Source organism: Poromitra crassiceps (genome assembly GCF_964638095.1).
Source record: "Poromitra crassiceps genome assembly, chromosome: 11".
Classification (NCBI taxonomy): Eukaryota; Metazoa; Chordata; class Actinopteri; order Beryciformes; family Melamphaidae; genus Poromitra; species Poromitra crassiceps.
This window is the reverse complement of record NC_139643.1, coordinates 14,793,491-14,821,340: the sequence shown is the minus strand read 5'-3', so window position 1 is coordinate 14,821,340 and position 27,850 is coordinate 14,793,491. Positions and strand designations below refer to the sequence as shown.

At 44.0% G+C, this 27,850-nt stretch overlaps 2 protein-coding genes across 2 annotated transcripts in view; both read left to right on the top strand.

Annotated features, from left to right (window-relative positions):
- Positions 1-290: 290 nt before the first annotated feature.
- Positions 291-12,310, top strand: LOC310784795 (glyceraldehyde-3-phosphate dehydrogenase-like). The gene is made up of 12 exons (XM_083645843.1): positions 291-337; positions 1,014-1,061; positions 5,246-5,345; positions 6,390-6,499; positions 7,130-7,220; positions 7,597-7,712; positions 7,911-7,992; positions 8,382-8,533; positions 9,396-9,474; positions 9,660-9,743; positions 10,977-11,074; positions 11,735-12,310. Exons 2-12 carry the CDS (start codon positions 1,039-1,041, stop codon positions 11,802-11,804), a joined length of 1,005 nt encoding a protein of 334 aa, XP_083501969.1. The 5' UTR covers positions 291-337; positions 1,014-1,038; the 3' UTR covers positions 11,805-12,310.
- A 3,456-nt stretch (positions 12,311-15,766) lies between these two features.
- iffo1a (intermediate filament family orphan 1a) overlaps positions 15,767-27,850 on the top strand; it is a gene marked incomplete at both ends in the record, with an annotated part of 26,175 nt that continues 14,091 nt past the window's right edge. The window contains 2 exons of the mRNA XM_083645726.1: positions 15,767-16,187; positions 17,011-17,563. Of these exons, the coding sequence (XP_083501852.1) occupies positions 15,767-16,187; positions 17,011-17,563 (974 nt within the window). The remainder of the gene's footprint in view (positions 16,188-17,010; positions 17,564-27,850) is intronic.

Sequence of the window (27,850 nt, the reverse complement as noted above, 5' to 3'; positions counted from 1 at the left end):
ATAACATTGAATAGCTTATGTTCTAGGCTAATAGGCCTAATAGCTTATGTTAAAAAAGAAGTGATCCTCTCAGAGGTATTCCCCCCAGCACCTCAGAGGGTTTCAGATGTGACCTAACGCCTCGGCCCGCTGCACCCTGCCTGCATGCGGCCTTTTCACTGTGTAAATAAACTCTCCCCTGCTTTGACAGACACCTTGACATGGGCGCACGGGCCGGGGGGCGGGGGGCGTGTCCGGGGGCGCGCTGCAGGGATAAATTGCGGCGGCACCTGTGCTCGTCCCCGCTCTCTCTTTCTCCTCAGAGGACAGACAGACAGACAGAGGCACTTCACAACCGGTAGGTCTACTCTCACACTTCTCACTCTGGAGATCCTCTTCTGGGATTGACCGTTGGTGAGGTCGAAATACTGCGATCTGCTGACGGTTTTACGCGCGGGGAGAATGGTTTTACGCGCGGCTCCAAACGACAGTGGATGACTTCCTATCGGGAAAGAAAAAAAAAACGCTGGGAAAGTCTTTCAAACAAAGTGCTTCTGCGGTGCTGGAGTGGTTCACTCAACTTGGAACGCTTTCAATCTGGTTTCATCTTGGCTTTGCATGCCAAAAACAGCAAATCACTCCTTACTTTTTCTGCAAGTGTTTGCAGGGACTGCGCTCTGGCCGCCTGGTGCGTTAATGCAGATAACCATTTCTTGAAGAGAGAGGCACTCATGTCTCATTCTCTTCCAGTCAAAGTGTTTCTGGAAACTCCATGTGGTTTGATACGTTTCTGTCATGGAGTTGTGTACTTTTTAAAATTTGTTTATTTGACAGGGACAATGCATATCACATTGCTGTAGATATGCCAGAATTAGCTAAAAGGCTAGTTTACATAGCCCTAGCCAGATGTTACAAGACTCCCTAAAAGAACAAAATAATGAAATGTTCTTCGTGCGTTTATCTGTCTTCTTCTTTCATGTGTTCTGAGCTGTTTGGGATGAGAACTAAATGTCTCGTCGTTATTCTTCCTGCAGTGAGGACTAGACCAGATCAGGCAACATGGTGAAGATTGGAATCAACGGGTGAGTTGATGCTGTTTTCTTTTAGTCACTTTGGAATGTTTTTATCTCACACTGCAGTGATGAGAAGTGATCCCCCCTGAAACCAATCTGGGAACCCATTGGTTTAAAGAAAATCTAAAAAATATTGTTCTAATCTAACGTCTGACTTGAGAGATTATTCTGAAATTGACTGACTGACTGACTGTGGGACAGGGGAAAGAGTCTGTGAGCTTCCATAGGACTCTGCATGAGTTGGCTGATCTCTCCAAAGTCTCAACTTGTGGTGAATAAGTAAGCAGTTTATTGTTATAGTAAGTTAGTCATCAGTTAGTGTTACAGTAAATTAGTTGTCAGTTAGTGTTACAGTAAGTTAGTCTGCTTGGCTTCTCTTTTTGTGACTTGAACAAAATTGATTTGTGTGGCTCTTACACGCTCCAAAAATAAGGAAGAGAAAATGTCCAACAGATTCAGATTTTAGCATCGCTTTCAACACAGCCAATGGCGACTGTATTGAGCCTCATTTGCCACCTGCTTAACAGCTTTTTGTCAGGGAAAGCCTTTGATTGGGTGCTAATAGACACTGGTATTTAGATGGCGGCTGGACAGACCCACTGGGGCAGCATCCAAAATCCTCCAGTTCCTCTGCCTGTTCCAAGTGTGAGGCAGCAGTGTATTTTCATGCATGCCATCCGGTCTGCTTAGAACACTGCATCTAAACACTGCAGAGCTATAACTAAGGAATTCAAAGCATGTACTGTATTATCCTCACTCCTTATCTATTAGAATACAATAGCAGCAATGATTAGAGATGACATTAGTAGACATTTCCTTAATGCACTAAAAAAGTAAAAAATAAAATAACGAAAAATAAAGATTGTTCACAAGTCCCAAACCTTCAAGTCCAAGTCAAGTCTCAAGTCTTTGAGGACGAGTCTCAAGTCCAGTCTCAAGTCACTGTGTGTGTGTGACTTAAGTGCGACTCAAGTCCAAGTCTCAAGTCCAAGTCCCCATCTCGTGGCGTGAGGCACTTTAAGCATTTAAAATAGGAGGGCTTCCCTGCTGAGGGAGCAGCCGCTCCCCTCCCCTAATTATAACCTGTATTAGTTTGTTGTCTCAATGCTGCGTGAGTGACGGCACGCTGGACCGGACTCGCTCATTCTCTAGCAGTTATTCTGGGTCCAGTGGTGTCATGGCCGCCCCCTCGCTCCTCTCCTCAGCTGTCACATTCCTTTATTCTCCACTGGTCTTATTTTTATCCCTCTAACCTTTCTTCTAAAGTTCAGAGGTTGTCTACCCGCCTGCCGCTGTTAGCCTAGCTGTTCAGACGGAAGCTCACCAGCCGTGCGCTTTCTCCTTGTCTGAATGCTGCTTGAGTGACTGGGCACACACACACACACGCACACATACACACACACACACACGCACACACACACACACGCGCACACACACACACACACACACACACACACACACACACACACACACACATATACACACACACACACACACACAAGATGGGCGTTGGTCCATTTGGACACGGCTCGGCTGCTTGGCAGCTTCCCAAAATCTCTGTCCAGGAAACAAGAAACGCAATCTCGTCCATCACTGAGATGTTATAATTGTCAGACAGCTTCTATATGGAGAAAGAATAATGAGAAGATTAGTTTTACTGCATTTTGGTCTTCCTGTTGACAGTCCTGAAGCTGAGACATTACAAAGAATCTATAGGAAGGCGATCCTCCGCCAACACTGAGCAATTCTCCAACTTGCTGTTCCACCCAAACACATCAGTCCTGTCACACTTAACATTATAAGTTAAATTGATTTCTGGACTCTACAAACGTCCCTTTAGGATTTGAAATCAAGACTGTATCTCTGAGTTTTATAGTTATGGCTAAAGATAATTGTCTAATGGCAGAAATCTCAGATGCAGATCTCCACCAAAATGCAATCAACATTTCTGATTTGTTCACCAAATCTCTATGGAAATCAGTTTATAAGTTTGAGCTATCCTGCTGAGTCTGACAAATATGTTCTCCTTGGGGGATGAGTATGTCCTCCTTGGAGGGGGGGGGGGGGGTACAGTCTCTGTTGCTGGGTAAAGATTTAAACAGTCTCCCATCTCATGGCTGACAGCATAGCTGTGTAATGTGACTCCTGTGTGCTGGAGACACAGCAGCTTACATACCTGCTGTCCAGAACATCTGATCCAGGCACAGAGCCATCACTTACACAGGAGTGTAAAATATAGAGCGTTAATGAGAGCTAATGTTAATGTACTGCAATGCCAAGACTTCATCTTGTGAAGTGTATAAGTCAGGTATGAATCAAACGATAGTTCGATCAGATTCAGTTTTATCGGCAAAGTAGGATCTCGCATAACTAATGTAAATTAGTTGGCGCATTGAGATAACTCTTCCTGTGATTTAGCACTATGTAAATGTTGATAGACTAAATTGATTGATAAATGACAAAATTCTAAGTAAAACATTGGGGAATTGGTCTCTTAATGAGGCAATATATAAATTATATAAACAAGTGGCATGCATGCATGCATCTGTCTATCACGGGCTCGCTTCTCACTGTCGCATTTAAATCCCGTCCGTAGCTGCCTCTCTGTACACTGATTGGTCCAGCCCACTGCTGGGGCGGAGTTAAACCAATATAGCTTGGAGCGCGGCTAGATGGATTTCTCACGCGATCGTGATCACGCGAATCCAGCTGCCTCGCAAAGTGAAGTGGGCGACAGGTTGAGTCTGGGGGAAATGTGGAAAAGCAAAAACTCTTTCCTGTCAATTAAAGGTTGTGGAAGAGCCCTTGAGCAAGGTACCGAACCCCCTGCCCCGCCCGTAACGCTGTTCCTAATAAAAGCCAGTCAAATCATCCTCAGATACTTATTTACGGGCCAAGTGCTTGGTGTCTCCATGAAGGACAACACATTGAAGAACAGACAAATCATGGAAAGTGTTTGAAAGCCAGTTTAGTGTCATTTTCTGTGATTGATGGCTCACCTGAAGCTCCGCCCACCTGGAGGTAAAAGTCCTAAAGACTTATTCACGCACGCAGTTTGACCCGGGTCAGTTCTTACTCAACCTGACTGGTTAAATATGTGCTTTTCAAAATAAACTGCTTCTCTGTGTGACTGAATCGCCCAGGTGTGTGTGTGTGTGTGTGTGTGTGTGTGTGTGTGTGTGTGTGTGTGTGTGTGTGTGTGTGTGTGTGTGTGTGTGTGTGTGTGTGTGTGTGTGTGTGTGTGTGTGTGTGTGTGTGTGTGTGTGTGTGTGTGTGTGTGTGTGTGTGTGTGTGTGTGTGTGTCTCATATCTCTCATATCAGGCCTTTATTTCCTTTGTGTAGTTTCGACACGAGAACACGCAGATTCCTCCAGCTGAACTTTGCTTCCCACTCACGCTGCAACCAGGCACTGAGTGTTTGTCTGAACTTGTCTGTTGGAAGGTTTTACTTCTTAAATATAAAAATGATGAAGTGCATATTAAGACTTGGCTTGTGCAGGTGAGGGGACCGAAACCAAAGTGGCGTTTGTGAAGCGTCCTGAAAGTGTCCTGAAAGCGTCCTGTGGCAACTATTCTCTTCGGTCTTCAGTCAGGATTGACACAGGGCACCGGTCACGTTAGCTGGGTGTTGGTGCCACCTGCTGGTTAAGGAGCTGTATTGTGGTGTGAGTTGGGAGGCAGCAATGTTTTCACACCCAAAGATGGTTTGCAGGAACATTTATAAAACCGAACAAGTGGGAATCCATATAATGCACAAATCAATTAGTTTATTTGCTATAAATAGTGCTAACATAGTGCTAACAAAGTGCTAACAAAGACTAGATTTGTGTTAATTCATTGCATTGAAGTGCTTGTATTTGTTAGCACTATTACAGCTATCATTTTGTGCATTATATGGATTCTCCTCACACCTTTTTCTATTCTATGTTCTGTTTATGTACTATTACGCACATTCTGGTAAAATTGATGACTTCGGATAATTTGAGGGTGTAGAGAGGAATGTAAGAAGGTTTTGGCTTACTTTACAGAAGACAAAAAAAAACTTTCATCACCTGTTGGAAATGTTTGTGTGCTAAGCTGACTGGAGTACAGACTTGACTGGAGTACAAACTTGCGCTGTGCGCATGTGTGTTTTCTCTGCAGCATGGTGACTGAATGAAGTTAATTGACTTGTTTGTTCTTCTGTCCCTCAGATTCGGTCGTATCGGCCGTCTGGTGACCCGCGCCGCCGCCACCGGAGGCAAGGTGGAGGTTGTGGCCATCAACGACCCCTTCATCGACCTGGACTACATGGTGAGGACCTGCTTCACTCTCTGTGTCCCTGTGGGACAGTGTTCAAGTCTGAGCTGGGACTCTGTAGCTGATCACAGGGAGATCACAATGCACAGACTGTTTCGCCTGCACAGACTGTTTCCCTGTACAGACTGTTTCTCCTGCACAGACTGTTCCCCCTGCACAGACTGTTTCCCCTGCACAGACTGTTTCCCTGTACAGACTGTTTCCCCTGCACAGACTGTTTCCCATGCACAGACTGTTTCCCTCCAGCACAGACTGTTTCCCCTGCACAGACTGTTGCCCCTGCACAGACTGTTTCCCCTGCACAGACTGTTTCCCCTGCACAGACTGTTTCCCTCCAGCACAGACTGTTTCCCCTGCACAGACTGTTTCCCCTGCACAGACTGTTTCCCCTGCACAGACTGTTTCCCTCCAGCACAGACTGTTTCCCCTGCACAGACTGTTGCCCCTGCACAGACTGTTTCCCCTGCACAGACTGTTCCCCTGCACAGACTGTTTCCCCTGCACAGACTGTCTCCCTCTAGCACAGACTGTTGCCCCTGCACAGAGTGTTTCCCCTGCACAGACTGTTTCCCCTGTACAGACTGTTTCCCCTGCACAGACTGTTTCCCTCCAGCACAGACTGTTTCCCCTGCACAGACTGTTTCCCTCCAGCACAGAGTGTTTCCCCTGCACAGACTGTTTCCCTCCAGCACAGACTGTTTCCCCTGTACAGACTGTTTCCCCTGCACAGACTGTTTTCCTCCAGCACAGACTGTTTCCCCTGCACAGACTGTTTCCCTCCAGCACAGACTGTTTCCCCTGCACAGACTGTTTCCCCTGTACAGACTGTTTCCCCTGTACAGACTGTTTCCCCTGCACAGACTGTTTTCCTCCAGCACAGACTGTTTCCCCTGCACAGACTGTTTCCCTCCAGCACAGACTGTTTCCCCTGCACAGACTGTTTCCCCTGCACAAACTGTTCCCCTGCACAGTTCTATAAGACTGTTGAGCACATCATGCATCTTCAGTGCCTTAAACCTTCACGTCCTCCTCCTGTAGGTCTACATGTTCAAGTATGACTCCACCCACGGCATCTTTAAGCACGGAGAGGTGAAGGCCGAGGGCGGCAAGCTGGTGGTCGGCAACATGCACATCATGGTCTTCCACGAGTACGTCCTGCTCACACAGATACACACTTTCCTTATTTCTACAGCGAAATGTTGCAAGCAACGGCCTGGTTTGTTGCATCGCAGTCGTTTTTAGCAACTTTACCCATTAGCGTACCGCAGGTATGACGTATTTTTGTAGGCCAACCAGGAAGTTAGCATCACGCTTGGTTCCCTCATCTGGAAGTCGATGGGGTTCTGAAATAAGGTCTGTGGTTAACAAAGGGTTATGAAACTACAAGCTTTGTGTTCAGCAAGAGAATCTTCACAAATGAACAGCACTTTGTTGTTTTTTGAAGCATAAACGTGATCGCCACAAATCACCATTTTCAGAAAATGGTTCAAAACTCATAAAAGTGGTGTTCATTTGGGAAGATCATCTTCAGCAGTTTCATGAACCTTTAACCACAGAACTTATTTCAGTTATCTAACCAAAATCCCCATAAAAAAACATTGAGTTCCAGATGAGGGAACCAGGTAATGCTAACTTCTGGTTTTTAGGATTCCTACACCGGCTTTAACTAACGCTGAAGCCAAGGTATAATCGACAGCTTTAGCTTTAGCTTTAGAGATTTTGATTTCATCACTGGCCAGTATGTATGAGCTAACGACCTCTGACCTCTGTGTTTACAGGAGGGACCCCGCCAACATCAAGTGGAGCGACGCCGGTGTCGACTACGTTGTCGAGTCCACCGGTGTTTTCACCACCATCGAGAAAGCCTCCGTAAGTCTGACAGCCGCTCCCGAGCTGCCAAAGCCAGTTCAGAGGAATAGGGCGTTGTAGAAGGTGTAGTTTCAGCCAAGGACTCAATAAACCACATCAAATCTATACTGATTTATTCCTATAAACAACGCCAACAACAAACCAACCAACAACAAACCAACCAACAACAAACCAACCAACAGAAACCAACAGGACTTCCCACGGTCATGGAAATCCTGGAAAAGTTATGGAGTTTCAAATCTGTGATTAGAAATATTTTGGAAAATATAAACCTTTGGAGAACTAATATATAATTGTATGATAGTTTAGCATTTTTGTCCATTTGAATCGAGAATTTGCAGTGTAATTTGACTCCTGTCTCCTACCCCCCCCCCAGCTTCACCTGAAGGGCGGTGCTAAGCGGGTGGTGATCTCCGCCCCCAGCGCCGACGCCCCCATGTTCGTCATGGGAGTCAACCACGACAAGTACGACAACTCCATGAAGGTGGTCAGGTGAGAAGAGCTCCTCTTTACAGTTTGGGATTTCACATTATTGAGTTTCAGTTCTCGTTGTATTGTGTAATACAAATTATTCTTTTACTAAATGGATTTACATTATTATTATTCCTCTCATTGAATCTGTCAGTGTGTTTTGTAACATTTTGTATATATGTTTTTCCTTTCTTTTTTGATCTTGTCGTGTTTCCATAGCAACGCTTCATGCACAACCAACTGCCTGGCTCCCATCGCCAAGGTCATCAACGACAACTTTGGCATCATTGAGGGTCTGATGGTGAGGAACAACATCTTAATATCACGCAGTGCTGCCATATTGCTGCTGTTGACATCATATCTACATCATGTTTCACGCTATGATGCATGATGTGATGCCTTTAGGGACTCTGAAGATGTGTCGTAAAACTCACTCATTCACAGTGGCTTTTTGAGTCATCGGGTCAACGTGATTTCTTAGTGTCCACAGAGGTTTTTAATAATAAATAAAATGATCAAACAGACAGAAGTCTACCATCATTTGCCTGGCAGCTGCCACTCATTTCAAAGCTAAGGTAAAAGACAAAATTATGGTTAGATAGAATCTATAGATGATCATCTATCCGTTTTCTGAATATTTATAGTGACAGAGTAGGTTTTAAAGTAACTGTCTCTCATACCCCCGTGCAGAGCACAGTACATGCTGTCACAGCCACACAGAAGACAGTGGACGGTCCCTCTGGTAAGCTGTGGAGAGATGGACGCGGAGCGGCCCAGAACATCATCCCCGCCTCCACCGGCGCCGCCAAGGCTGTGTCCAAGGTCGTGCCCGAGCTCAACGGGTACGCCTCCTGACCTCATGACCTCTGACACTGAGGGCAGGGCCACGAAAGAAGGGTCTGACTGTCCTTATGGGGATTGAAGTGTGACATTACATGACTGAAATCAGTCAGTAAATCAGTGAAATCATGTGCTGCAGTGTTTTATATTGGTTTGTCACTGCTGGTATGAAAATATTGATGAATTCATATGCACTGGCGGTTAAAAAAAAAATCCATAGGGCTTTCCCCGAAACATCCTTTATTGAAAAGCCAATTTCAGACAAATTGGAAAGAATAACATATCTGCTTTTAATTGTTTAAATGCACAGGGGGGAAGTTGCATAATAGCTTTAACCTAAGTAACAGAGCAGGAGTTGTGGTCCTGTATGCTTAGAGATTTATTTTTATTATAATTTTTTGTTTTACATTTGGGAGCCATGTGATAGTTCTGTCTATTTCTAAACTAGAATAAACCGCACCACGGCTATATGCCTCCGCCAACAAGTGAGCAGTCGACATCCATGTCTGTTCAGACACGTTTGAGCCAAATGTGAAGAAATTCCGTCAAGGCGTTACTGAGATATCGCGTTGAGCTTTAAAATGTCGTCCGTGAGGTCACAGTGACCTTGAATTTTGACCTTTGACCACCAAAATGTAATCAGCTCATCCTTGAGTCCAAGTGGACGTTTGAGCCAAATGTGATGAAATTCAGTCCAGGCGTTCCTCAGATATCGCGTTAACGAACATCGGTCGGACGTACGGACGGACGGACAACCAGAAACCATAATGCCTCCGGCCCGGGTATCACCGGCAGAGGCATAACAAAATCACTGTGTCACATTGTGTTTTTTGGGGGGTCTAACCTGCCTGTGTTGTTTCACAGTAAGCTGACTGGCATGGCTTTCCGTGTCCCCACCCCCAACGTTTCTGTGGTCGACCTGACCGTCCGCCTGGAGAAGCCCGTAAGTCTCTCGAATGCACAATTGCTAATTTGTTGTTATTTTCATGTAATCAGATTGACTGTAAGTAAACTTAATTTTGATTGTAAACGTGATGTAAAGAAGGAAGGGAAGTTGGAAGTTTGCTGCCTTCCTGTTAAATACTGTCCCAGTTTGGTTTAGTGACGTGTGTCTCTTTCCTCCAACAGGCCAAGTACGATGACATCAAGAAGGTCATGAAGGCCGCCGCTGATGGACCCATGAGGGGAATTCTGGGATACACAGAGGACCAGGTAAGAACACACCTCCACTCATTCCAGATCATCTTCTCACTCTCCACCAGCAGCTCGTACTGTACAGTTTGCGACTGTGGATTTATGGATGAGGTGTAGTGTCTGAATTGGACCAGTAGATGGCAGCACATACCAGAATAATGTGGATGTTGGGACTCTTTAAATAAGTATTTTATTGCATAAAAAGGGAAATGTAATTTAAAAATGCCTTACCCAGTGTGCTGATGAATCTGCAGATATTTACACTGTGTATATACAGCTATAGAAGAAATTAAGAGACCACTGCAAACTTATCAATCAGAAGAAAAAGACCCCACACCTCATCTAGCTGGAGATGCTGATTTAAGAAACACATTTGAGAAGTCTCTTCATTTTTTCCTGAGCTGTATTCAAACCAGAGGCTTTCAAAGTGGGAGGCGGGCCTCCCCAGGGGGGCTCCAAACAGTTTCAGGGGAGGCTCAGTGAATGCAAGTGAAAAAATAGGACATTTAGTTATCAAAATGAGATCACAGGATTGCCTAAATGTGTGTGATTTGGTTAAATAGATACTTCAGAGATACAGTAGTTTGGGGGAATTTGACTGTTTTTCCCACTTTCCCCCGAGTCTGAAACAAATAAATGCCTTCAGACAGACCCTTTTTTTAATAGTCTGAAGTCTGTCAAGCAGCAATATATTGTCTCAACTGTTGAGTGTCTATGGGATCAAATAACATAATCATGATCATGATCGCATAGACATTCAGGAATCTAGCGAAACTACATTAAGTAAGTGAACTCAAAAGTGAATTTAAACTATTTTGTGAGTCTAACCGATGAATGTTTATTGCTGCGATTGATTTTTTAACAACATATTTTTTGGAATCAAACAGGATATGGCATTCATCTAATGCCCAGTTCACACCGATGATTTGCAACGGAACAAAACTGTTCTAGAACAAAGTCGCAGCAGTCTGGACCCCTCTCATCTCGACTCCAGCCATTTTAGCGGTAGCCAGAGTTGCAGAGGATTGCGAGCAGTTGCAAGTTTCAACTCGTGTCGTTGCGAATCATTGGTGTGAACTGGCCTTTAGGAACACCTTTTGTAGCAAACCATGTTCGCAAGCACCTTTCTATTCTGTTTCAAGTGCTTTACAGTAGGCAGTACATATCAATAATGTGTTGCATAATAATAATAATAATAAGGCAGTAGACTACATATAAACATATCAATAATGTGTTGCGTCTGTCTCTCAGGTGGTGTCCTCAGACTTCAACGGTGACTGCCGCTCCTCCATCTTTGACGCTGGCGCCGGCATCGCCCTCAACGACCACTTCGTCAAGGTGGTGTCATGGTGCGTTACTCACATTGACCAACGCCAGCTCAGCTCTGTGGATGTCATTAACCACAAGTACAACAAAGACTTAGAGACGACGAGAGCAGGAGTTCACAGCCTCTTTTTTAGCTGGCGAGTCCATTTTGAAGCTGGGACGTTCCTGTGACCCCACTTTGAAACTCGTCTGGACACTGATGTGCTGTACGAGGATGTGGAAACTCAGAGGGACAGAAATTGAGTTTTTTTTTAGGGCTGAAAGATCTTGACCAAAAAAATAAAAAATGCAATTGCGATTTAAACAGTGATTCATCACATCATCACAAGTTTTTTTCTCTCTTTTTTTCTTATAAGAAAAAAGTGTGAATTTGCAGGATTCGCTCCTTGTTCTAAAATTTATTTTGGCTCCTCCCTCTTTTTTTGTAATAATTGTTCAGCTCTAGATTATAACTTTGAATAGTAAAATACGAAATTGACTTTAATCAACGTAAGTACGATGTGTGACAGAATGATCACGGTGATGAGTCCAGACCTAAAGGCAGAGAAGCCTTTGCTGTTCTAACGGGAGATGTGATTGAAATATTTTGATTTTCAAATTGTGCATGATCTTTGCTAACTGTTATCTTGTTATCTTAACATTGTTATCTGTCTCTCACTCTCTCTCTCTCTCTCTCTCTCCAGGTACGACAACGAGTTTGGCTACAGCAACCGCGTGTGCGACCTGGTGCACCACATGTACACCAAGGAGTAAAGTCCTGCTCGTCGCGCTTTCCCATGATGCATTATTCCGTACCATGATTCCTTCCTCCTTCACCTGTAAAGGGCGTCCACACGCCACGGCGTCCGTCCGCCCCAGGAGCAAACCACACCTCTGGCCAACAAACGCCTTTTTATATACAGTAATGACGTCACATCTGTTCTGTGAACAATGAGGACTGATGGCTGTTTGCGGCCTGTACAGAGTCTTTTCCACCACTCATCTGTATTGTACTGGGTGGTCCACCACTCATCTGTATTGTACTGGGTGGTCCACCACTCATCTGTATTGTACTGGGTGGTGCACCACTCATCTGTATTGTACTGGGTGGTCCACCACTCATCTGTATTGTACTGGGTGGTCCACCACTCATCTGTATTGTACTGGGTGGTCCACCACTCATCTGTATTGTACTGGGTGGTCCACCACTCATCTGTATTGTACTGGGTGGTCTTGATGCACTCTGTATGCACAGCGGCTGCTCTGCACCTCACATGATAATAAAGTCCTCCGTTTGTGGAAACAATGGCTGTTTGCTGTTTTACCTGCTCAAACTAGTCTGACTCACCTGGTCAAACCTAGTTTGACTCACATACGAGTCCAACCCACTGGTCCGACTAAGTTTACGAGTCACAGGAAGTGTAAAACACAATCAGAAGTTCTGATTGTGTTTACACTTCCTGTTAATCTTTCAAGCCAGACTGTGTCACTTCTACATAAGGTGAATATACTGTGGAAGCAACGTTTTATATTGAGTATTCATGATTATGTTCGTACAGATAGAATATAATGAAGCTATTGGTCAAAAAGGTACAAGACTGAACAACCAATGATAATTATCCAACTTCGAGCAACTTCTTTTACTCACCAATTGGCGTTTTCTCTACCAAATACTGGTAATCCAGCCACGTAACATTAACTATCCATTCAAATGAAATTGCATACTAACTGGTTTTTAAACCTGCCATTTAACAATATAACAGAAGGGATCCGTCAAAGCCGTCATCCCGCCCAGTCACTGGCTCTGGGCGTTAAACTGTAGTTTTCAAATATGAGCCGCTCTGGAAATGAACGGACAATTGTGTTCAAACATGAACCCCATTGGAGAAACATCTGGATATCTTCAGGAGGTCACTGCATGTCTGAGAAGGGCTTATGGTGATACAGTACATGAGAGGTGACAACAGTGCTTCTCAGACTTTTTTCATGAAGGACCTCATTTAGTCCACATTAGGACCATGCACAGACCCCATTTGATGAGATATTGTCTCCATGATCCAAATCTGACAATATGACATGACTTTGTCCAGAACGACAGGACTGTACTGTATTTGTAGGTCGAGCGATAACAGTGAAACTGTGATCAAAACAGTCATTCTTCTATATTCTTCTAAATGAAATGAAGTTTGCTGGGGACCCTTGGATCTCCCTCAAGGCCCCCTGGTGGTCTCCAGACTCCATGTTGAGAGCCACTGATATCTTAGAGAGGACAACACATCTGGTCTATGACATCTGATATATTAGAGAGGACAACACATCTGGTCTATGACATCTGATATATTAGAGAGGACAACACATCTGGTCTATGACATCTGGGCATTTGGACATTCAAGGCTCACAGTTCAGTGAGAACACACACAATCTTACTTTAAGTTATTTTAAAATGGTGAAGCAGATTCAGTGTTCAGAAGAGTTTTTAGCACTTCATATTATTATGGAGGCTACGCGCCTCTTTCTCTGAACTGTACGAATCAGTTCACATGATTCTTGGGAGTCTTTGTAGGCTACATTATCTGAGTTAAGAATCAGACCCAATGTTAAATCAGGGGTTGTTGAACAGTTTTTGATTGATTGATTGATTGATTGATTGAGTTCTTTATTGATAATGAATACACAGTATATACAATATACATATATACATACACAGGCCCACCATTATCAAAAGGATAAAAACGCAATAAAGCTAACAGCTTATTTCCATTGCGGTCCTCATGATGACTGTTATAAAATGTGTACTGTTGTGTGTATGTCTGGATGTGTGTAAGTGTATAACAGTGTGAGTGCCACAAGCACTTGTCAGAGTCTGAGGGTAACGCGTGGGTGTGCCTGCCACGCAGGGGGGAGAATGATATGGGAAAGTGGGGCACAGTGAATAACCAATAAAAATAAGCATAAAATAAAATAAAAGACAATTTGTGCTATTAAAAAATAAACCCATCAAATCCTAATAAAAACATACATTAAAATATAATCAAGTAAAATAAATAAAATAAAATAAGATCTAATAAAATACAGGGTCGAGTGAAACACCGGCTCAGTTACTGGCTGGCCGACAACAGGTCGCCCCCCACCTCAGACACCTTGGCTACCATCAAATCCAGCCTACATGTACCTATACTGGACAATATATTATAATATACTATAGCTATATACAGTTGTTAGCTGCACTAGTCTTGCACAGACACCTTTTAAAAATGACCCAGGGTTTGGGGCAGAATATGAAATTAATTGTTTCTGGGAGAACTGCCAACTTTTACTGAGGCAGTTTTGCTTGCAACATAATGCCAGGACAAAGCCAAAGAACCATGGTCTGTCTGCCTAAAGTGTATTGCACCTGTAACGTGTACTCCAGTCTGCTACAATAGCTGTCATATGTCATATGTTCAGGTTTCAGAGTTTTTTTTAATAAGAGGTGTGTGTGTGTGTGTGTGTGAGAGAGAGAGAGAGAGAGAGAGAGAGAGAGAGAGAGAGAGAGAGACATCAGAGCCATGTCTTCAAGTAGGAGTTGTTGAACCAGTAGGATAAGAAATACATTTGACATCCACTGTAGCGCTTCTATTATCGTCACTACGGGACTCCGCCGCTGCTCCTCTCTTGCCGTCACTACGGTAGCTGAAAGCCGCAGTCATGACTTGTTTATCCCTGCTGGTCGCTGCTGCACCGCCCCGCTGCTCGGCTCTCTGCTCCGGCTCTTTTTGACCCGCTTTCCCCCTGCCTCGGCCGGGCCGGACACGTAACGGTACGTCGCTTCACTCTGTCATTATTAGCCGCTACATCTCTCTGTCTTTATGTAGCACTGAGCCTGAGCCTGAGAATAAAGTCTGACGACGGTGCGCTCCCCTCAGCCTGACAGTGCGCTCCCCCTCGCTGTCGCCCAGGATCAGCCCAAACTCACTTTAGTGCAGTGCGCCTGTGATGCCAAATACTGAGTTGACACTGACATCATCATACTTGGTGTTATTTTTTGTACTCCCATGGTTGTCTATCTATCACTATATTCTTATAATAATATCCCCTTAGGGACTTGCCATTTTGCTGCGACAGGATATCTGTAGGCCTATATTAGCATCCTTACAAGATTTATTCGCTCATTATTTTTTAGGGCTGGGCAATATATCGATATTATGTTGATATTGCGGTATCGTAGTGATATCGACTAGATATTGCCTTACATTTTGGATATCATATGGTGATATGTCAAAAGTATTGGTTTTGTTCCTGGTTTTAAAGGCTGCATTACAGCAAAGTGATGTCATTTTCTGAACTTGCCAGACTCTTCTAGCTGTTCTATTCAGGCTATTTGCAGTTTACCCAGTTAGTCATATATCCACATTGAGGTATTTGGACAAAAACTATCGTGATATTTGAATTTGTCCATATCACCCAGCCTCCATCTCACATGGATGTGACTTACAAATGAACCTTTAGTCCACTTTGTTGAAAATACCAGGATATCGTGTATCACCATTCAGCCTAAAATATATGAAAATAAAAACGTCAGATTTTTGATCCATCGCCCAGCCCTAGCTTAGCTATAGCTGTTTGTGTGACGGTCTATAGTTTCCATAGGAGAGGGGAGCCGAGAGGAGCATATAGGGCCTGCAGGGTTCTGTCACGGCACAGTTATTCTCTGCATAAGGAATTCGCTGCCAAGCTGAACAGAGAAGTCGCTGTTGATGCCGGATTTTGAGCACTTCAGATTTTCCTACTCGAGCATGAATCCAGTTGTGGGCGAGAGCGGCTTCCTGGCCCCCCAGCAGCACGCGCACCACCACCAGGCGGACAGCGTGGCCGACCCGGGCAGCTACTTCCTGGGGGACCACGGCGGAGGCGGGTGGGGGTCGGAGGGTCTGTACGGGCTGGACCTGGGTGCCCTGCCCCCGTCCGGCCTGGCCTACCTCCACCTGAACAGCCCTCTGCACCGCCCGCCGCCGCCCGCCACGGCGCTGCGGAACGACCTGGGCTCCAACATCAGCGTGCTGAAGACCCTCAACCTGCGCTTCAGATGCTTCCTGGCCAAGGTGCACGAGCTGGAGCGCAGGAACAAGGCCCTGGAGAAGCAGCTGCACGAGGCGCTGGAGGATAATGAGGAGAAAGGTACTGTAGGCCTGGGCTGGGCAATATAGCCACTTTTTTATTGATATTATGTGAGGCTAGATTTTGGATATTGTCGCAATGAGTAGTTTTGGTGTGAGTTGCCTTTTGGAGATATCGGCCGTAGAGAATGTCTGCCTTTTCTCAAATACAGTGGAACTGGACTGCACTTGGCTTGTGGTGCTCAAAGTGCCAAAAAATAGGCTACATTTAAAAAACTCAACAGCAATGTCAATGTCACTTTCCGAAAACATGACCCAGTTACTCAAGATAACCCACAGACCTTGTTGTGAGCACTAAGCTCACAACAGGTTATCTCACACTAAGTTATCTCAAGGCGCTCCGACATGAAACTGCTCATAACAAAGTCTGTGGATTATCTTAAGAAACCGGGTCATGATTTCTGGGAAGAGACGTTGAGATGGCACAAGCGGAGTGCCATCCAATTCCATTGTATTGGAGAGAAGGCAGACATCTCTTTGGCCGATATCTTCAAAACTCTGCAACTCACATCAAAACGATCTAGATGGATAAATAGCACTATAGTGAGATGAAAAATGTTTTATTTTGATTTTGGGATGAACTGTGCCATTAAAGGCTGCATTGCAGTAATGTAATGTCATTTTCTTAATTTACCAGACTGTTCTATTATTTGCCTTTACCCATCTAGTCATTATATCCATACTTATCAATTAAACCTCATTGTGTAAATATTTTGTGAAAGCACCAATAGTCAACCTTACAATATTGTTGCAATATCGATATTGAGGTATTGGTATCGAAAAATATTGTGATATTTGATTGCGTCCATATCGCCCTGCCTTAGAAAAAGGTGGGGACGGACACCTGCAGAAGCCCTTGACTAGAGAGATCGGGGTCCAGACTGGTTTTGTTGGGCCGATCCCAGTGCGGCCGGGCCTCATCCCGCTCCACAACGCCAACAACGCCGCCTACCTGCCCGGAGGCCTCCTGTCACCCACCCTCAACCCCCCGTCTCTGTTTGACTCCAACACCAAATCCTACCTGGGAACCAACAACCTTAACCCCATCGGCCTCTCCACGGACTCCAACTCCAACCTCGCCCCGTCCGGCTTCTCCCTCAGCCCGGCGCTGACGCCCACCGACCCGACCAGGACCCTCGCCAACAACATCAACGAGAAATACAGCCACCCCCCGCCTCCTCCCCCCCGCTTCCTCCCCGGCACTGTCTGGTCCTACAACCACACGCGGCGCTTGGGCAGCTGGAGAGAGACCCCCGGAGTCTCCTGGACGCACCCGGATGGCGTGGGGGTGCAGATCGACACCATCACGCCGGAGATCCGGGCGCTGTACAACGTCCTGGGCAAGGTGAAGAGAGAGAGAGACGAGTACAAGAGGAGGTAAGGATGGAGGGCAAACACACCTTAAAGTCCCCCCAGTGGCCAGGGCCCTCCACACAGGCCCATAGGCGGATTATCACATGACGGGCCCCTGGGCCTAGATGCATAAAGGGCCCCTCTCACAGCGCACATACACACAATTAAGGCCAGAATAATAACTAAGACATACACTTACTCACCTGCATCTCAACAGGATTTACAGCACAGCCACCTGAACACTCAAAGCCAACAGCACAATAACAAGAAATAAACGTATAGAACATTTTGTCATATAGGGTTGGGGCCCTAAGGGATAATTTGGTCCCAGGCGCAGGCTAGAGACACGGTGTCCCTGTGAAGAGGCTCTGGGTTATGGGCCCCCTGAGCTCTTGGGCCCCTGGGCCTGGGCCCGGTAGGCCCATTCGGTAATACATCCCTGCACAGGCCCCCTTTTATGACATAGGAACATTTACCCCCCTCTACACCCCCACCCCTAACCTTAGGGCATTATTTAGCCTTTTGCAAAGTAAAGTAGAAGAAAGTATTGCAAGTGGGCCACCAAATTATTATTATTATTATTATTATTATTAGGGGTCCAAGCACGAAGTGCGTGGATCCCTATTGTATCTGTTCCGTTTATTATTATTCTCCGCTAAAACAGTATGCACGTCAAAAACCGTAAGGGGTACAGTAGCCAGACTTTGCACATAGGTTGGAAATGTGCCCCACTACTCAGAGACAAAAAATTAGCCATATTGACCAGATGGTGGCGCTATAACAGACCATTTCACGTATTGGTCCATAACTGCTGAACCGTGAGGCGTAGAATCAAAAATCCACATCTGCTGGATTCCCTGGATCAATACGCATCTATCCATATAGACCACGCCCATTTAAGTCTGCTAGATTTTCCGCCATCTTGTACTTTCTCAAAAAAAAAAAAACGAACTCGTCCTAGGCCATTTGCCCGAATGAGCCCAAACTTTTTGTGTGTCATCTCTGGACTTCCCTGATTTAAAAACTTAGAAAGAATTTGGATACGTGAAACCGTCTTGAAATGATAAATGTTTAAACTTTTGATAAACGAACTCGTCCTAGTTATTATTATTATTATTATTATTATTATTATTATTATTATTATCATTATTATTATTATTATTATGAGAGTGCATTTGTCCATTGTTGGATGATACCTTTATTTAATTTGTGATCATTTATCCGTTAATTAGCCTGTTGCAGACAGCCCCTCACTTTTAGGGTTCTGATTTCGGTGTGGTGCTGATGGACAGCTCCTTTGAGAAGGCATTATTTGGGATGTGGCCCGCGGACATTTTTGAGATTTTCAAGTGGGCCATGAATGGGAAAATGTTGAGAAGTGCTGATCTGTTCTGTAATGACAGTGCTGGCCGGGCACCAAACAATGTTCCAAACTAAACACAGGAAACATTATTCACCTTATGTTTCAACACAGCGGTCAGCCCAGTTACTTCCTATTGTGTTTACACTTCCTGTGACAGTACGGTACTACTGAGCAGGTAAAACAGACGGTGTTTTGAACAGGAAGTCATAACATAACTGGGTCAAGTGGGCGGGGCTACATAAGGTGAAAAGTATTGATATGGAACATTTAAATCACAAGCAAAAGCAAGTGGTGCAAGATGAGCAGATAATATGAGCACAATAATGTAGGTAATATTAATCTAATATTATATCATCATCTATGACTATAATCTCCATATGTGTCAAAGTTGAACTAATATCCAATAACAAGCAGAAGGATAAGAGAGTGAGGTCATAATGGAGAATTCTTATTTTTATTTAACCTTTATTTAACCAGTTAAGTCATTAAGAACAAATTATTATTTACAATGGCGACCTGAAAAGAAGCAGATGTTGTATTGGACAGGAGAGTTTGCCTTATAGGCTTTGTGTAGCTTTACAGAGTGTGGCTCATATTACAGTTGTGTTGTGAAAAGTGACCACGAGAAAGCAGCACTCTCACCTCATGTCAGATCTACTGTGTGTATACAGTCTAGATCACTCACCTCATGTCAGATCTACTGTGTGTATACAGTCTAGATCACTCACCTCATGTCAGATCTACTGTGTGTATACAGTCTAGATCACTCCCCTCATGTCAGATCTACTGTGTGTATACAGTCTAGATCACTCACCTCATGTCAGATCTACTGTGTGTTTACAGTCTAGATCACTTACCTCATGTCAGATCTACTGTGTGTATACAGTCTAGATCACTCACCTCATGTCAGATCTACTGTGTGTATACAGTCTAGATCACTCCCCTCATGTCAGATCTACTGTGTGTTTACAGTCTAGATCACTTACCTCATGTCAGATCTACTGTGTGTATACAGTCTAGATCACTTACCTCATGTCAGATCTACTGTGTGTATACAGTCTAGATCACTCACCTCATGTCAGATCTGCAGTGTGTATACAGTCTAGATCACTCACCTCATGTCAGATCTACTGTGTGTATACAGTCTAGATCACTCACCTCATGTCAGATCTACTGTGTGTTTACAGTCTAGATCACTTACCTCATGTCAGATCTACTGTGTGTTTACAGTCTAGATCACTCACCTCATGTCAGATCTACTGTGTGTTTACAGTCTAGATCACTTACCTCATGTCAGATCTACTGTGTGTATACAGTCTAGATCACTCACCTCATGTCAGATCTACTGTGTGTTTACAGTCTAGATCACTTACCTCATGTCAGATCTACTGTGTGTATACAGTCTAGATCACTCACCTCATGTCAGATCTACTGTGTGTATACAGTCTAGATCACTCACCTCATGTCAGATCTACTGTGTGTATACAGTCTAGATCACTCACCTCATGTCAGATCTACTGTGTGTATACAGTCTAGATCACTCACCTCATGTCAGATCTACTGTGTGTTTACAGTCTAGATCACTTACCTCATGTCAGATCTACTGTGTGTATACAGTCTAGATCACTTACCTCATGTCAGATCTGCAGTGCATTGATCAGGAGATGACATGAAACACTTTGCATTTCTCCACATGATCACAGTGTGATTTTCCTGGTCAGAGGTAGAATACGAATTGCAACTTTTTTCTTGGTTTGAGAAGTTTTATCTTCCATTTGTGAGTGTGACAACATATACCTGTACACTATTATGAAAGAAAAAAAAATGGTAATAGGGCTGTGAATCTTCACTGGCCCCATGATCTGATTCCATTACGATTTATCTGTCAACTATTGGATTTGATTCCACGATGCAGGTCAAAATATCGCAGCTCCAACTCTCAAATCCTCAATGTTCTATATTACTGCAGATGGCTACTTTTCCATCAATTTATACAAGCAGTCAGATAAATATGAAATCCCGGCTTTAAAATCTGAACGTCAACATACATTTTAAACATAAATGTCTTTTCAATTATAATCAATTATGTCATGTGACGGCATCCATGCAGAATCGACCACATCCGCATCGCGATGCATCTTATAATCGATTAATTTTGACACCCCTATTTGATAACCCTGCTGAAAAAACCAGCATGCACCAGCATAGCTTTTTATGCTGGTGTACCAGCATCCCAGCATCGCATGCTGGGATGCTGGTAAATTTGTTGTGTTTTGAAAACACAACAAATTATGCTGGTGTACCAGCATCCCAGCATGGGATGCTGGGATGCTGGTGGTGTGACCAGCATGGGATGCTGGTGGTGTGACCAGCATCCCATGCTGGTCACACCACCAGCATACCAGCATCATCGCATGCTGGTCACACCACCAGCATCCCATGCTGGTGGTGTGACCAGCATGCAATGATGCTGGTATGCTGGTGGTGTGACCAGCATGGGATGCTGGTCACATATGCTGGTCTTGTGACCAGCATGGGAAGCATACACCAGTACACCTATGCTGGTGTAGATGCTGGTGTGACCAGCATACACCAGCTATTCTGGTGTCAAAACACAACATGCTGGTCTATGGTTGAATGCTTGTTAACCAGCACCCCATGCTGAGAGTAGTCAGACCAGATAAACATCACAAAAGTAATCTTTCTTGAACTAGTTAAATGAAGACTATTTCAGGTTTACATAACAATATAATTATTTATTAAATAAAAGCAACACAGAGAGGGAGTGGGAGAGAGAACCGCACATACAGCAGTGCACCTGAACAGTCAGCCTGTACCTGTCTTTATGTCAAAAGTATTAAAAGTAAAAGTGTGACTCAACTCAATTAATGTGCTGAAGGCAATTAAAGACTCATTACAATTAAACTCAATTAAATAATAAAACTACTGACTAATTAACAATAACACAACAAACAGGCAACATCACCCGACAAGAAAAGAGGTCACCCCAGGAACAGCTGGAGAAGAGGTGTGCAGGCAGAAATGTCTGGGAGCAGGCTCAATTGGGGAGAACAGGGAAGAACCGCCAACCACCGACATTTTGTCAATAGCCTATGCTCCCTTGAGGAGCAAAGGCCTTAAGTCAAATCAGAAGTAGAGAATTCCACTGAAAAACAATGCAGATTTATTTTGCACAAAATCTCACAATCCTAAAATCTTTATGGAAAAAAACAATGTTTTGCAGGCATTCATTTACCGTAATTAATTAATTTCAGTTATTGAGAGTTGATTTGAGTTCAGTCGTGGACCAGTGATGTCATTCACAAATCACAACTTAAATCAACTCTCAACTGTCAAACTAAATGAATGCCTGCAAAACGGTTTACAGTTTTTGGATATGTGTGAGATTATGTGCAAAATAAATCAGCATTGTTTTTCGGTGGAGTGTCCCTTCAAGTGCTATTCTTTGCTTGTTTGTTTATGTCCATTATTTTCTCTGTGATGTAGCATCCAGGCTTCCCCACTCGAGCTTCCACATCTGCTTCACCCAGGTTTTGGTTCTGGAGCCATTCTTTGTATCAAACTGAAAAGCAAACAGAGATAAATTAGTGGCAGAGTAACACTGTTCTTTGGTCAATATTTCAACTGCCATTTGAAAAAGTGCTACACAAAAGTGACACATGAGCTACTTTAAAAATGATTTCACTGTACTGTCTGCCCAGGGTCTAGCTGTACAAAGACCTTTCTGGCTCACAGCCCGATTGGTCCCAAGTTCCCAACACATTTTAAAATTCATCTTGAAGTTGATAAGTCAGATACTGTAAGTGGGGGCGTTAAATCGCACCTTTCTGATCCACCTTGGAACCTGGTAAAACAGCTCATCCATTCCAGACACATTACAATTTGGTAAATAAGAGTCCAAATGCAGTGACACATGCATTAGGTTCCATGGGATCATGGCATCAGCTATGTGCACAAATCATTTATTTAACAAGCCAGTCACCTTTAATTAAAACTACAGCCACCCACAGGATATGTCCATCTAGATCGTTTTGGTGTGAGTTGCTGAGTTTTGGAGACACCGGCCATGTTGTGGTGCTCAAAGCACACACAAAAAATAAAAATAAAATAAAATAAAATAAAATCCTTTCCAGAAAGGATAAAAAGCAAGTAGGCCTAGAGGACCACAGGAATAGGTTTTTGGAGAAAAGAAAAGTTCTCAACTTACTACAGATTAATGTGTGTCCTCCACTGGCTGTTTCTCCCTCAATGTATGATATCTCATCGAAAACCTGCACACACACAGTATATAGACAAAGAGACAGTGTCAATTAGAAAAGCATGTGTGAAAAGCAGCACTTGCCCCTCCCTCATTACCACCACTGAGGTGCCCTTGAGCACCTCACCTTAACCCCTTAATGTGTGTGTGAGTGCGAGCAGGGCCCACTTGAAAAAGAGATGGAAATCTCAATATGGTTACATCCAAGATCTACAGAGCATTACAGGGAAACAGTTTAGTGACTGTAATATTTGCACAATTGAAAAGTGAAACCCAACGAAAAAGGTCTGGGTCAGTTTCTCTAGCTTTACTTTACACATCACAAATACCAGGTAAGGTAGAGCTTTCCCCCTGTTTTCATATTTATACAGTAATTAAATCAGCTCCACCATTAAAGTCGAAGTGAACCGGAACGGAATGCACCAGCGCGAGCGTCAGACACTGAAAACGAATTGAGAGGCGGACCATATACGTGTCGATGATTTGATTTGACAATTCTGAGGACTGGCTTTGGGATTGGCCAATCCTGGCGTGTTCTACCCGCAAATCCAGTGGGATTCAGCCTGTTGTCATGCTACACGAGTGGGATCCGCAGAGTACCAGGGAGCCAGCTGCTTCGTGCGGGGCGAGCGGACAATCCGATTCATAGGTGCTGCCCGCCCGCCTGGAATCTCCGAGAGACGACCCCTGACAGCCAGGGAGGCTGTCAGGCTCGGAGGCGCGCGCCATTATCGTTATAAATGTAAATAATATTCCTGGAATGCGTGTTTTAACGAGCCAGTTACATTTCTTTGCATTCTTAGACATTACCGTTTGATTTAGTTTGCATAATTGCTCAAGTTAGTTTATGGGCTAGAAACTCTGCCAGATGACAGGCACTAGGCGCCATTTTCGCCTTCATTTGGAAGAGAAAAATGATCCTGTAATGAAGATTTGATTGACAGCTGAACCAAAATACTAAACTAAATACTAAACCAAAATACTAGCCTGTTACAATATAGAATTATCACCCAGCCATAACGCCACCACAGGCGCGCGCACGCACACACACACACACACACACACACACACACGACACACACACACACACACACACACACAGAGAGCTGAAGGTGAGAGCAGAGCTCTATCACGGTAAAAAAGTGTTCCTCCCTCAGCGGCCCCTCTCCTTCTTACAAGTAATTGACGTGAATAACCTCTTTCTGTCGTATAGTAAATAACACACAAGTTAAGCCTACTTCACTCACCTCCACAAATAATCTGCTTCAAGCCGCCGGTTCGTTGTTTCTGGAGTTTATTTGAAGACCGGAGCAGTGAGTGCTGTACTGACAATTGACAAATGGTGCAGACAGGTCCAGCCGCGCGAAAGTTTGGAGATGGTCTCGCGCAGCATATCAGAGGCGTAGTGATACTCAGTTCCATAAAATAGTTCCAATTGAATGGAGGGTATGCAACACGGACGTCACTTTCCCACTGGAACATGCCCCCTCAATCGGGACTGGCAAAACCTAAAACCTATGGGCAAAACATTCAGCAGGTTCTCTGTTGTTTGGAGCAGCAGGTGTCATTAATCTAGGCTGATTACTGCATTCAAAATCAGTCTTGCTGTCACTCAGTGGGCGTGACCATGCAGTGACTTCTGCCTGTGACATCACGTGCATACCCTCTATATGGGAAAACTGGCCTCAGAAATGAGTCTGACCCAGGGCCACCTAGAGTTTAATTAAAGCCTCTGTTACAGTAGAAAACATAACATAGCTTGAAAGTAATAATAGTAATAATAATGACAACAACAACAATAATAATAATAATAATAATAATAATAATAATAATAACAATAACAATAACAATAACAATAAAGGTAATAATAATAATAATAATAATAATAATAATAATAATACATTCATGTGTAATGTTATTTTAAAGGACTATGCTTGATATAGAATTGCATTAGCCTCTTGTATTGTGTTATATTAGCCTGTTACCCTGTAAGGTGTTTTGTTGGGCATGGTTAAAACTTTTTTCTTGTGTGTTGCGTTATTTGTTGCTTATGTTATAACTTGGCCCTGTACCATTTATTTTATCTGGCAAGCTGTCAATGGAGGCCAGAAGACGATACAAAATATAAAAAAGAAGGCATATAACCCTAGCCTGGGTAAACCCAGCCTCCACGTGACCTGCTCTCAGACCTGCTCTGCTCTCGTAGTGACTGAGAGCAGGTCTGAGAGCAGGTCACGTGGAGGCTGGGTTTACCCAGGCTAATATAACCCACCCTATAACCCATAGGGGATGGGTGATGGGCCAGATTGTTTCCCAAACTTTTTCACATCAAGGTCCCCTAAACTAGACCACAGACCCCCAATTTTGTGCCAGGGTCCCCCATCCAATAAAACTTTTGCTTTTAGATGTTTTCCTCATGGTTGCCATGGCAGCCATTTTACTTTCCACTATAACCTAATTATTTTTGCATCAAATCTCCTCAACCAAACATGATGACAGAAAAGGTGATGTCTACCCCTTACTGTATGTTTTCATGGTATGATCCAGTGTAGGAAATTAGCCAGGGGCAAGGCCAAATATGCTCTAATAAATCTCAGAATGCACCAAAAAAACATGATCAAGGGGCAAGAATTGTCCCCAAGATTTTGATAGGCCTAATTATATTCTCATTACATTAATTACATTTTCATTTGCTTCTCTAACACACACTAACACAATTAACTTTTGTAAAACACCCCAAAAAGGGACCTGGGCTTGGCCTGGACACGAAAGTTAAAATTAAATCCATGCCATGGACCAGCAGGGTACAGAGGAGGTCATTTCCATTGTGGAGCACTTCACAATCTCCTCCACCAGCATGACCATGCTGGTCAAGCAATCCCCAGCACAACCATGTTGGTCCACCAGCTTCACCATGCTGGTCCAGCAACTTCACCAGCTTCACCATGCTGGTCCACCAGCTTCATCATGCTGGTCCACCAGCTTCATCAGCATGACCATGCTGGTCCACCAGCTTCACCATGCAGGTCCACCAGCTTCACCATGCTGGTCCACCCGCTTCACCATGCAGGTCCACCAGCTTCACCAGCTTCACCATGCTGGTCCACCCGCTTCACCATGCTGGTCCACCAGCTTCATCAGCATGACCATGCTGGTCCACCAGCTTCACCAGCTTCACCATGCTGGTCCACCAGCTTCACCATGCTGGTCCAGCAACTTCACCAGCAAGGCCATGGTAGTTTACCAGCTTCACCAGCAAGCGTTAGCTGGTGGACCAGCAAGGTAATGCTGGTCCACCAGCATCAGACCAGCACTAACCAGCATAGACCAGCATCAGACCAGCACTAACCAGCATAAACCAGCATAGACCAGCAAGAAATTCATGCTGGTCTATGCTGGTTTTTTCAGCAGGGAAATATATCTCAGATTAGCCCACTGTAAGATGTCCCAAACAAACACAACAGACAAAAAAGGGTTTTTATCTTATGTTTTGCAGCATTTTTGTCATTTTAAATAGAGAAATAGGATGTACACACAAACAAGCTGTGATATTTTAACCTTTAGCTATTCAGGAAAGCGTTTTGCTCCGCTTACTCTCCAGCACCGCCCTGCTGCACATGTGTAGCATCCCACTCGTCCTGTTGAGGTAGGCAGTATATAAAGCCCTGAGCTCTGTGCTGCAGTCTGCAAGGCAAGGCTTTGTCCATATTGATTTCCCAGACTTATCAGAAGCAGCAGGACCACCTAGGACAGCAACTCACTGTGACCTGCATGTTGTGGAGACAGGCTCAGCAAAAGAAGATAGCAGGAGCTAGCTAGCAAGAGAGGGAAGGAAAGGAAAACTGTCATTGCCTTGCCCAGACAAATGACCGTGAGATGGAAATGATTATATCCCATTAAAGCGAATAAACAGCTAGTTTGAGGTCTTCCTACTCGCTCGCTCGCTCTTTCAACCCTCCATTTCTCTCTCTCTCTCCCCTTTGTGCCATGTGATTTTAGCTGCTGCCATATTTTTTTCTTCTTGTTCTTGGGAAGGGGGGGGGGGGGGGTGAGGTGCTCGGGCTTCAACTCAGTTTTGGTTTGGGTTTGAATTTTCAGGCCCGTTGAGAACTAATTTCACTAATTTAGTTAGCGTGGAGCTTCCTGTCACTCGACAATGTATGCTAAAGTGTTAGCATAAAGCCTATCACTAAAATAGTATGCTAATGTGTTAGTATGACGCCTATCACTAAAATAGTATGCTAAAGTGTTCACATGACACCTATCACCAAAATAGTATGCTAAAGTGTTAGCATGACACCTATCACTAAAATAGTATCCTAACGTTTTAGCATGACACCTATCACTAAAATAGTATGCTAAAGTGTTAGCATGACACCTATCACCAAAATAGTATGCTAACGTTTTAGCATGACACCTATCACTAAAATAGTATCCTAACGTTTTAGCATGACACCTATCACTAAAATAGTATGCGAAAGTGTTCGCATGACACCTATCACCAAAATAGTATGCTAAAGTGTTAGCATGGAGCCTAGCACTAAAAGTGTATGTACAAGTGTTAGCATAAAGCCTATCACTAAAATAGTATGCTAAAGTGTTAGCATGAAGCCTATCACTAAAATAGTACGCTCAAGTGTTAGCATGACACCTATCACTAAAATAGTAT